A 12766-nucleotide genomic window follows, 5' to 3' on the forward strand; every position below is an offset into this window, starting at 1 on the left:
TTGGGAAATATTGCCACTGTTTCAGTAACTGTTCATAGGCTGGAAAATGTTATCATTTAAGAACTAAGAGATGAATGTTATATATTAATTTAATTCATTGAAAACTCTAGAGTAAATTTGTGAATAATTACAAGGAGAAAAACAGGATTGCCTTTATATAGGATTTTAAAACAATGAGGAACTCTCTCTCTCTCTCTCTCTCTCTCTCTCTCTCTCTCTCTCTCTCTCTCTCTCTCTCTCTCTCCATACAGTGTCAAATAAAAAGTGATAAAATCAGATACTGTATAGTATAGTAATATTGTTATGGTTATGTTTCTACACAGATGTGTCAATCACCGTCAGCCGACAGTATGGGACATACGGAGATGTTGAGGTGTTCTACAGAACTCTCCGCCCCAACGAGACCAATCTCCCCTTTCTTCCCTCTGTCCAGGCGCGGGCAGACAGCAGTGATTTTCGACACACTGAGGGTAGCATCATCTTCAGTCAGGGTCAAAGTTCAGCATCGTTCAATGTGTTGGTGATGGACGACAATATTCCAGAGACAGATGAGTCAGTGTTTGTCACCTTGTCCAGAGTCCAGCTTCTCAGACCAGCACAGAGTAGACCATGTATGTATAGCCACTAAAATTTTTTTTTGGACAACCTTGATAATACAATGTACATGTATTAACACAACAATAGCTTTAAAATGAATATGCATAGATAAACATGAAAATATATTAATTTGTTTCACAAAAACTGATGTACCGGTATAATATATGCATATTCATAGTTGTCTATTTTGATATTAATAATTTTCCTATTTATGAAGTTAACTTGCTTATTCAACCTGCATATGTAATAAAAGGACATCATATGATGTAGGTACAAAATTTAAAAGAGCTATACAGTATATCATCTTGAAAATCTCTTTTTCTAGTGACTGACTCTCCGAGTATAGGAACTGCAGCCTGGGCCTTCGGTCAGATTATCATCCGTAGTAATGACAACGCCCACGGAACCCTGGTCCTCTCCCCCACCTCAGCCTCTGTCCTAGAGAACGCCACAGATGTGGGGGTGTCAGTTGTGAGACAAGGGGGTTCTTTTGGGGAGGTAAGAATGGTGTACTCTTTATTCAGATTTTACTAGAGTGAGCTTATGTTGACATGTTAATAAAATGAAATCAAATAATTTATGTAGATGCACTGTAGTGGAGTTATTTACTTGGTTTCTGTTTTTCTTTTCACTCTTTTTTAAAAGCACTTTGCTGATTACTATAAGTATTTAGTATTATTTATTGACTTAACAACCATAAACTAACAGGAAAATAAAGGGTCAGGCATTTCAGGTCAGCATTTGTACCTCAACAATCTATGTATTGGTATTTCAAACCTTGTGGCTTTAAAAAACAATTTTTTATTCAATGTATTTTTTGAATATAGGTTTCTGTAAAATTTCGAGTTGTCAACAATACAGCTCTACAAGGTTTAGACTATGAAGTATTGACTGACACTGTCACTCTTCCTGAGGGCGTGGTCTCTAAGCTCCTCCCCATCCGCCTGATTGACGACCTTCTTCCTGAGCAGCAGGAAGTGTTTTATGTGGAGCTACAGAATCAGATAACAGGTGGCGCTGTACTAGGTACCACCTCTTACGCAGTGGTGACAATTCTGCCCTCAGATGATCCCAATGGATTATTTGGTAGGAAAAGGATTTTTTTTTTATGATTTCATTTTAAAAATCATAGAATCTTTTATCACTTAGACGGCCTTGGGAGACTAGGACCAATTTTTCAAAAGTACCGGGTTCTGGTAATTGTGTAAATACATCAAAATTTTTAGACACTCAAAATTAAGTATTAATCCTAGGCCTGTATAAATCAAGTATCGTATGAAAGTGAAAAAATATCATTTTATCATTGTCAAAATTGAGCATGCGTCAATCAAAATTTAAACATGAATGAACAAGTATCAATATTATTCGGAATGTTTTCAGAGTTTGAAGTGAGTGGAATGAGTGTGGAGGAACCAGAGACGGAGACCCCAGCCACTGTGACAGTCAATGTGGTCAGGAAGGGAGGGACCATGAATGTGGTCACTGTTCTGTGGTCAGCTTCACTCAACAGTAAGTAGGCCAAAAGTACTAAAGTCAGGTTGGTGGACCAATGGTGTCTGCATGAGCATTAATCCTTTGACCAGATATTGAATAATTGAAATTTTTTGCTAAATCCCCCAGCATTTAAACTTGCCGTTTTTTTTCTGTGTGTTTTGTGTTGCAATGATTTTACAAATATTTTGATGAAATCGAGGAAGAAACATTCATGTACCATTGATGTCTCTGTGTCATTTTCCTTACTATTTCTTCAATAGTTGTGTAAAAAATCATTCTACATTTTTCTAATCTGTAGATGCTGCCCCTTCAGATGATATCAACCCAACCAGTGGAGCCCTTTATTTTGTGAGCAATGAAGCAAGGAGACAGATCATCATTTCTATCCTCCCTGATGATATACCAGAGGGAAAGGAGGTTTGTTTGTCAATCAGTCTCTCCTTATCAAATCAAATGCATAATGTATACTGTGGATTCCTTACTACTTGAAAAAGAATTAATGTTGATGCAGAAATTTAAATCCAGTGGGATGCCAAATTGCACTTAATTTGTTCAAGTTGAATATTATAGTTGGAATCAATCTATGAATATTAGATGGAATCAATCTAGAAGTTCAGTTTGTGTTTTCACAAAGAAAAAAATGGCTGAGCTGCATAATTGCGGGTAACAAAGTAAAAAAAAAAAGGTATCTACAGTATACAGAAGAATTATACATTGTAACATCTATAAAAACTTTTTTTTTTTTACAACAGGATATTGTGTTGACTTTGGTGTCTGCCAGCAATGGAAGTATTGGCCCCAATAGAAATTTTGTCTTGTCCATACAACCAAACGACAACCCACATGGGACGGTCCAGTTCTCCACTAGCCAATACAATGTGACGGAACAAAACACCAACAGTGTCCAGTACCTCACCCTCGCTAGAAGGTAAACCTCTAAAATCATATATTAAGGTTTGTTGTTCACATTGATAAGAGAGATAACTCTTACTAAGTAAATTTTTCAAATCTTTTATGAAATTATTAAGTTAAGGGTATTCCTTTCAAGCTATGGTGAAATTGATATGATAAAATTGTCCCATTATATGCATTGAAGTTTTCTTCTAAAAAGTGTCTGTTTTGAAATTTGTAGTGGTGGTGTGTATGGACAATTGCGAGTGTATTACAGTACCATCCAACTATTAGTTGATTCCAGCATTGACCCTTTGACCTATTTTGATCCACCAATCAATGGCACCAGAGGGGTCGTAGGTCAAGTGTTTAGTACTGTCTCCAGCTTCAACCCTGTTAAAGTAAGTTTTCTATCTATGCTCACAATACTGTGGAAATATTTCAATTCATGAAGGCTAATTGGATGGATTTGAAGGTTCTCTAAAGGTTGCTTCTATATGTAATGAATAAAGGCAGTGTCAAGTTATGGGTACCCTTTAAATCTGAAAAAAAGATGCCTTCATGAAATATGAATGAGTCCTAAGTAGTCAGCTTACTGAGTTTTGTGAGATAATTCTCTGAAATGTTTAGTTAAACTTGTATTACCTCAGGCTTGTGCAGAAAACTGCTTGAAGACCCCGACTTGTTTGGCATTTGAACACTCCTTCGTTGACAACATCAGTTTGTGTATGTGGTACTCTACCCAGGCCCCACCCCAGAACATCACCCCCAGGAACAACTACCAGTACTTCAGCAAGAATGCTGTCAAGGTAAACAGGGACTGTTTATACATATATTGGACTCAGCTTACTGGTCATTTGTCATGATGGAAATCTAGTATGTTTGTAGTATTACAAATGTACTTTGTTTCTCATTTTTCTTCTATGCTAGTTTTTAAGATGAAATCTTTTGGGTCTCTTATTTTTCTATTTTGAACTTGCCAAGGGTGATAATCATCTCTTTTATCTAAAGTCTCTTTATACCCCCCGCAAACGAAGTTGGGGGGGGTATATAGGAATCACCTTGTCCGTCTGTCCGTCCGTCTGCATCCGTCTTACCGTCCGTCTGTCTGTGCAATCGTGTCCGGTCCATATCTTTCTTATGGAGAAACATTGGAAGTTCTTACATTACACAAAGATTGCTTATGACCTAAGGGTGTGTCATGACCTTGACTCTGGGTCATTTGGGCAAGGTCAAGGTCACTGGCAGAAAAAATACAAAATTCGTGTCCGGTCCATATCTTTCTTATGGAGAATTATTGGAAGTTCTTACTTCACACAAAAATTGCTTATGACCTAAGGGTGTGTCATGACCTTGACTCTGGGTCATTTGGGCAAGGTCAAGGTCACTGGCAGAAAAAATACAAAATTCGTGTCCGGTCCATATCTTTCTTATGGAGAATTATTGGAAGTTCTTACTTCACACAAAGATTGCTTATGACCTAAGGGTGTGTCATGACCTTGACCCAAGGTCATTTGGGCAAGGTCAAGGTCACTGGCAGAAAAAGTGCAAAATTTGTGTCCGGTCATTATCTTTCTTATGGAGAAGCATTGAATGTTCTTACTTCACACAAATTTTGCTTATGACCAACAGTTTTAAAAAGAATAGAGCAGTTGTTTATTAAAGAAAATGGACGGTGAAATAGATACATCCAATATTTTCTATAATTGGAAAAATACACGCATTATGATTTTTATCTTAGCGGGGGGTATCAATTGTGAGCTTGCTCACAGTACCTCTAGTTAAATTTGGAAATGACTTTAATCCATTCTTCTATCTTCTTTTCTCTAAAATGATAATGAAGGGAAAAAGCAAACAAAGTGGCAGCATTTACCTTGATAAAATTTATTTGCTACCAGTAAATCATTATTAATTTCTTAATATTTGTAGAATTGATAAATATTATATTTTCCCCCTCTAGTTTCAAGAATTACAGAATGCAGCAGCCACTGCTGGTGCAGACTATAGTGTGGTTACCAATGGATACATCATGGTCAACGATGGCGCCACCAACGGTCAACTACCTGTCAGCATTCTAGCAGACACCATTCCTGAACTGGATGAAGTATTCCTCGTCAAACTGACCCAAATAGAGGTGGCCAGTGCTGAGGGGTCTTTGAAATACCCTCCTCAATTGGGTCAGATGAACCAGGCTAGGGTAACCATCAATAAAAATGACAATGCTTTTGGGATATTCCGTGTGGTCAGCGAAAGTCCCCAGGCATCAGCTGGTGGCACCGCTGTGGGGGTAGAGGAGAAATCACAACTAGCTGTGGATCTGATTGTAGAGAGACTGGGTAATTCTCCTTCATTTTTGTGATCTGTAAGCTATGGGTAGATGTGATGGCTATTCACATTTTATAAACCGAAATAGGAATTGGCTCTCTGTGTAGAAAAAAATGACAAAAATTTTAATTGCTGGATATTTTTTAATGAAAGTCATAAAATGATATATTAGAACTACCTTCTTACTGGTAATTAGGATCAAATTGGTCCACTCAGTACAAATAAAATCCTCGATGTAAATTTGATACTCAATTTGAATTGAAGTTTTTTCCCCATTTTTCACCATAGGTGGTAACCTTGGCGATGTGAGTGTTGAGTGGTATATAAACACCACACTGAGTACCGCCAGGTATAACAAGGATTTCCTGGCAGATGGAGCCACCTTGAACTTTATACCAGGACAGACACGAAGATGTAAGCTCAATGTTAAATATTGCATTTTAAATTCTTGATCAGTCTGATCAGTAATCTCTCTAATGTGTTGCAAAGAACTACATATGATATCAGTCAAATTTGGCCCCCATAATTCGCTATTTTTAAAATGATTCAGGTACATTAATTTGTTTTGTTATTTTATAAAAGAGTTGAAATGAAATATGTTTTTCACCTATTTATTTGATTTATATGCACTCAATGGCAGTATATGACGTCAGAAGTGACGCTATTTTTATAATTCAATCAAAATCAACCAAAAATTGACATTTTTCTGATCTTTTTTCGAATGGGAAATATAGAGCGACTCTTTGAACAAGAAGGAACTTTTTGTCACTTTTAAGTATTGGAGAGATACATCTTTGGTGAAAATATTTTGTTTGTTCAAGCAGTCGCTCAATGTTTTCTTAAAGAAAAACTGATTGAAAACAATCCGTTTTATGCTAAAAATGAGAAAATGGCGGGAAAAGGTAAACTTTATGATGCCATATTTTTTAATTTTGGGCACTAAAATCAAAATGAAAATTATGAAAAAACTTCAAATGTATATTTGTGCAAATAAAACAAAGAATTACAGTAAAATGACAATGTTCATTTTAGGGGGCCATTTTAGGCTCAAACCATATATAGTCCCTTCAATAATAACCATGCAAACTTCAGAAATTTTTCATTATTTTAAATTACACTTATTTTGTTCTGAGTTTTATTGTATTTGCTCTAAATGTTTTGAGTTATCTTTCTTCCATTGGTTAAACTTCCTCTTCCACATTTTAAATGACTTGAACATTTTGCATGTTACAGTAATCACAGTCACTGTGTTGGATGACAGCATGCCCGAAGAGAACAAGACGGTGGTGGTACAGCTCAGAAATCCACAAGGTGGCGCTGAGATAGAGGTCGACTCAAAGGTCACAGTCACTATCATGGAGAATGATAATGTAGCAGGAGTGCTGGGTTTTGACAGCTCTTCTGTCTTGGCAAACGAAGGTACATCTACTCTTAATGTAAGCCGATAAAAATAGTCTCTGTGGACTCTTGTTTTAATTTGGATTGCTAGTTAGCTCTCCGGCCTACCCCCCCCCCCCCCCCCCCCCCCCCACCCCCACAAAAATAAAAAAAATAGATAAAGCCACATATTGAAAACAAAATTTAAATCTTTTAGGGATAAAAGTTACAGGACTAATTAATAATGCTTTCTTTGGTGATGGATTTCAGCATGATGGTAGCAAACATTGCAGATTCTGAAGGAAAACATCACCTGCATCTCAGGAAACAAATGCTCAGCTTGAAACATGACAATAAGTTAAACATTTTATTTATAAAGAGGTATTTTATTACTTACAGGGGAACAAGTGACATTGCAGGTGCTGCGTACGAGGTCCGCTGAGGGGTCAGTGTCTGTGGACTGGGAGATTCGAGGCCTCAGGGGGCTGCTGCCCCAGGAGGGATTCCTCACATACAGGGGCGCTCTCACATTTTTACCGGTAAATTTTCTTTGGTATTTTAAATTCTTCTCCAAGTCATGATACTCTAAGGCTGATACTTCTTTCTGAATTTTTGTGGTGCTGAGCAAAATTTGATGTTAGTTATTGACACACCAATCTATCGTAAGTTAACCCCCAGGGTAAGCTGATAACCATTCCCGTATTATTTCCTCTAAATGTGTATTCATTGTCCATTGAAATTCAACAGTAGAGTGAAGGAACTTCAAGATTTTTTAACATTATATACTCCATGGCCACCCAATGGAGCCAGAATACCTACCCTAGGAGTAATGAAATTATAATATTGGTATGAACATAAGTTCTTGTAGCTAGTTTTGAGATACCAACGTTCAGTTGACAAAGTCATGTATATTTATTAAATAATTTTTAATGAATATCTGCCAATTAAGGTATATATAAATTCATATAATATCTACTGGTAGTACTCTTATAGTGCTGGCATTTATTCCTGGGGGGGGGGGGGGGGGGGGGGCAATGAATTCAGATGGTGTAATATTTAATTGTAGTTGACTTAAAGCCATAATAATTATTTGTCTGGCTTTATTGTTATGATATCCAGAAAGAAGTGTCAAAGAAAATTACACTCAGCGTGCGATCTGATGATAAACCGGAGACCAACGAGGAGTACCAGATCCAGTTGATCAACATCACCACTTACGGTAAAGTCATACTGTATATATAAACGTATTACATTTGGCTGTTTATTCTTTTTAGTGTTTTTGGCAGAAAGCAGCCTCTGCTAATTCAAGTACATTGCTAAATGCCTTTCATATTATGTATTAGAATGAGCTCATTCAGAAAAACGCCAATTCCAATCCACGCTAACTTGCTGAAAAGTCATTTTCTGCCAAATATCGTACACGCTAAATATACTACATTTACAGTATATTACAAAGCCAGAAGGAAGTGTTTCACAAATTTAAGAACTTACGACTTGGGACCAATCAATGAATGTTTATTCATCATAAACTCCCAGGGTGTCAGTTTCAAGCATGTCCAGTAAAAATTGATATAGTTATAAATGAATGGTTTTTATGCATTTCTTTTCATGAATTCAAAGATCATTTCATGAAACTGAAAATATTTATGACTGTCCATAAATGGATCACTTAGTGTATTTATTAATATCCTTATATGCATATTTAAAAAAATTACAATCAAGGATAGAAGACTTTTTATCATAGATATTCTGTGTATCAACAAGAATTTTTTCAAAAAGATTTTGTAAATTTAAAGCAAGCAAATTGAAAAAAAAAATAATGAAAAATTCAGCTTACAGTTATATTCCCTTTACTCTAATTACTTTTATTAAATTTCTTCTTGAACTTGTAAGAATTGTACAGGTGAGCTAACTGGCCCATGGGTTTGGTGTTTTAAGAAATATTTCAAACCAATAAAATTGTTATCTTTACAATCCTAAATTAATTCCGTAATTAACAAAAGTTAAGATTTTAGCTAGCCTTACATAATGGGTGTTGTTGTTAAAGTGAAATAAATTATTGAAAAAAACTAGCCTTACATAAAGAATGAAGTAAAGCAATGTAGAGTTCATTGAAGGGAAAATCATATAATATTTATACAGCTGTATTTCAAATCAAGGTTGTAAATATTGGGGTTTCTGTGCAGGCATTGGTCCATCTGGTGCTGCCATTATTGACCCCCTTCTTCAGACCGCCAGTATCACCATCAAGGGGAGCAACGATCCTCATGGGGTCATTCAGTTTTCCCAGAATTCCTTTAGGGTCAGGACTGAGGAAGCAAACCATGTTGTAAATTTACAAGTGGATAGAAAGTTTGGAGCTATAGGTGAGAAAGTTTTTTTCAATAGGAATTCTACAAATGCGGAAAGGGCACATATAAAAACCCTGAAAGAAATCAAATTTCTTTTTGTTTACAATTATGTTTCAATTGTTTTAAAAACTTGATTAAAGACACTAAAAATGAATTCAATAGCCCTCATAGCTACATATAATTTTGTGTTAATTTTTAAGGTTTCTTCTAAAAAATCTCAAATTTAATTCACAGGATTTTTTTTTAACTTGTGTATGATAAACTAAAATCTGTATTGAAAGGAAATGGTTAAAGAAGGTTAGAAACACTATAAAAATCCAAGTCAAATTATTTACCCAATTGAGGTGCAAAACAGAATTTTCTCTATTGAGATATATTGATAAGAAATGAAACTAGTCTGGAAGAAGAATTTTAAAGAAATATAAATGAAATCACCAAAAGAGGTCTTTATAAACTAAAATATGAAATTCTGTGATTCATATTATAACTTTGATCCCAGAAATAAAAACCAAAGTCTATTCCTGTGCATTGTTTATTTTTAGGGCCCCGCAAGGATTTGCGGGTGCCCTATAGTAATCACTCTGTCCGTCCGTCCTTCTGTCCGTCCGTCCGTCTGTCACTCTTCCGTCCACAAATTTCCTGTTTTTTTCTAATAACTTTTTTTATGGTTGCCCAATCAAGTTCAAATTTGGTATGGTAGTTCAGTAGGCAGAAATACATATTTTGATGCTAAGTTTGGTTCTCTATGTCTTCTGGTTTGGAGCTGGGGTGGTGGGGTAGATTCCTAACTATGCATAAGAAGAATGGGCAAAGAGAGATAACTGCTGAGAATGAATGGGCAAAGAGAGATAACTGCTGAGAATGTTACCATTGTATACATGGAAGGCTGTGCAATATTTGTCCTTTGGGATTAATTAACCTTCCACAGGAAGAAAATCCTAAGCTTTATCTTTATCTGTCACATTGAGATTAATTACTGCACTGCCTGTGTCTGCAAATGAACTTTGTTTTGAAGTTAAGGTCAATTTTGAATGATGTGTAGTATTGTGTACATTCTTTGAAATATGGATTTGAAATATAATATTCATATTTTTTTTGGTTAAAATACCGTACACAATGATTTATGATAGTTTTATTGAATAGAGGCAAAGCCTAGGTATCATTGCATTGGTATCAATTCTTTCTTTTTTTAACAAATTTTATTTCATCCCATGTTAACCCACTTTATCCCGTGGATATGACTCATTGGATATTTTTTTGATATTCCACAGTTGTGACTTTACAATGGGATTTGCCTAGGCATAATGAAGTAAAAATAATGTAGAGTTTTATAAACAGTGTAAACATTGATTGCGGTGTATAAAATATGGGATAAATAGAATCTCATGATTTGTAGTATAATATGATTTTTATCCAACTTGTGTGTTTTATCCCCTCACTAAGGCTCAAGAAAAAAACACTTTAATTGTTGGATGAAAATCATATCCAACTACAAATCACGAGATCCTATATATTCCAGTTCTTTACATCTTCTGCCGGGCATTTATTTTTCATCATTGTTAATATAAAGAGGATGGAATTCAAAGTTTTTTTCACTTCTCTATATTAATTGTCATAGCGGGGCCCTTCCTGACTGGTCAGTTTTCTAGTTTGTTTTGTTTTTACAGGCACTGTTCGTGTGTCTTATTCCATTTCATCTGGGTCAGTGACCCCATTATCTGAGGAGCTGGTTGCTGCCAAGTCCACTGAAGATTTCACCGCTGTACAGGGATACATTGATATTCCTGACAACAACGTATCAGCGACTGTGGCAGTACAGATCCTGGATGACAGTCTTCCAGAGGTGGATGAAGCCTTTGTGGTAACTCTGACCGGAGTGATCTTGGTGAATGCCACTGATGCTAGCAGTATGCCGCCAAGACTTGGTATGATCCTTATCCTGCATTCTCTTTATGGTTTTTAGTTCTTGTTAGAATTTTTTGGGTATCAATATAGTTGAAAGTATCTCAACCAAAACATGAAATTATACTTCAGATATCTTATTTATAAGTATCTTTTTTAACTTAGAACATGAATAGCTTTACAATCATATAAAGTCAGAAGACTTAGTCTGACAAGTAATGCATTTATGGCATGCAGCACAAAATTGATCAAATAACTTACATTGGAGAGTCTCATCAGTGAAAGATTAAATTAAATTTTTAAATGCATGTTTTAAAAATTTAATTCAGAAATAAAGTTTTCATTTCATTGTATGTTTAGACACAAATGGAACAGTTTCTGAAATAATCATCAGTGCCAATGATGGAACCAAAGGTGTCGTCAAATTTGGATCAGATTCTTATAAGTATGTCCATGCCTTATCTTTTGGAAGTTAAATTGCTGAATTCATTAATTACATGCTAGAAACAATCTTTATCAGAGTGAAAGTAACATGTAACTATGTGTAAAAAATATTCCTGTGATTTCAGTGTCAATGTCGATGAAATCACAAAGAACATTAGTTTGTCAGTGGTCAGAACGCAGGGAACTTTTGGAAATGTATCTGTGTTCTACTATGCTCAGAGTATTGTTGAAGGAACTACACAGGGATTGGACTATACCATTACCCCACAGGTAGAAATGAGAGAGAGAGAGAGAGAGAGAGAGAGAGAGAGAGAGAGAGAGAGAGAGAGAGAGAGAGAGATCGCCCCCTAAAATTAAACAAGGATAGAAAGTAAGAGCAGAAAAAATAATCAGAGGGGAAGAGAAGATATATTCTGATTGGGAAAGGTAAGAAACAACTAAAACTGTTTAAAAATGAAATAGAGAAAAACAGAGAGAGAAAATGGTAGAAACAGAGAGTATCTCAGAGAGAGAGAGAGAGAGAGAGAGAGAAAGAGAGAGAGATTAAACAGGCAGAAATGAGAAACAGAGACAAAAATAGGGGAAAGAGTATTTAGAGTTGTTATGCAATTTGAAATTCAATACAACTTCAAGTAATAAAAGCATCTAAGATTGTTCTGAATTTGATTTGTACCATCGCTTGAAACAATATCATATAATTATAATGGTTTGTTTTTTAAATAGATTTCCTTTCTGTTTGATGCTTGCACTGGTCCTCCTTTCTTTTTTTGCTTTTGAATTTATTTTCTGTTATGGGCATGTTATTTTAGTCAACCGATTTACTTGTATTTTTATTCACTTCACATTTTAGTTGGTGATGGATATAGTAGATATGCAAGGTAAAAACCGTATTTCATTTTTCACTCAATATATCACTTTTTAGTTTATACTATTAAAATTCCTGAACATTCTGGATTAAATTTGCTGTATCGAAAAAAATCTTTGGTAGGAAATCAAGTTTGCCAAGGGAGAGAATCAGAAATATATCATGCTGGAAATTCTTGATGACGATATTCCTGAACCAGATGAGACGTTTCAGGTCATTCTATCTCAGCCCCGAGACGGAGTCGAGATTGGTGAACCCTTTAAAGGTAAAATATATTTATGGGAGATAATTGAGTAAACTACTATAGTATTCATGATCTTCCAAAAAGTACTCATGCTTTAATATTAACATTAATATTAACAATATTAACATTTAGTGTACCATATACATTGTATTTCCCCCTATTTTTGCATTGGAAATCTGTGACATTCTATGTTCAATAACACACACCAAATCAGATCTTGGCGTAGGAGCATTACATAACAAATTTGATATGTACTTTTGAAAAATAATCGTTAAA

General features: G+C 35.3%; 1 protein-coding gene across 1 annotated transcript in view; it reads left to right on the forward strand.

Moving 5' to 3' along the window:
- Positions 1 to 12766, forward strand: part of LOC105329461 (adhesion G-protein coupled receptor V1) — a 93900-nt gene that overhangs the window by 22008 nt on the left and 59126 nt on the right. The window contains exons 33-50 of the mRNA XM_034469455.2: positions 324 to 611; positions 923 to 1095; positions 1425 to 1683; positions 1978 to 2106; positions 2390 to 2508; positions 2844 to 3019; positions 3224 to 3383; positions 3633 to 3791; positions 4943 to 5318; positions 5596 to 5721; positions 6541 to 6726; positions 7084 to 7223; positions 7804 to 7903; positions 8871 to 9050; positions 10703 to 10960; positions 11298 to 11382; positions 11507 to 11651; positions 12370 to 12511. Coding sequence (XP_034325346.2) covers positions 324 to 611; positions 923 to 1095; positions 1425 to 1683; positions 1978 to 2106; positions 2390 to 2508; positions 2844 to 3019; positions 3224 to 3383; positions 3633 to 3791; positions 4943 to 5318; positions 5596 to 5721; positions 6541 to 6726; positions 7084 to 7223; positions 7804 to 7903; positions 8871 to 9050; positions 10703 to 10960; positions 11298 to 11382; positions 11507 to 11651; positions 12370 to 12511 — 3201 coding nt within the window. The remainder of the gene's footprint in view (positions 1 to 323; positions 612 to 922; positions 1096 to 1424; positions 1684 to 1977; positions 2107 to 2389; positions 2509 to 2843; positions 3020 to 3223; positions 3384 to 3632; positions 3792 to 4942; positions 5319 to 5595; positions 5722 to 6540; positions 6727 to 7083; positions 7224 to 7803; positions 7904 to 8870; positions 9051 to 10702; positions 10961 to 11297; positions 11383 to 11506; positions 11652 to 12369; positions 12512 to 12766) is intronic.

This window comes from Magallana gigas, chromosome 6 (assembly GCF_963853765.1).
Source record: "Magallana gigas chromosome 6, xbMagGiga1.1, whole genome shotgun sequence".
Lineage (NCBI taxonomy): Eukaryota > Metazoa > Mollusca > Bivalvia > Ostreida > Ostreidae > Magallana > Magallana gigas.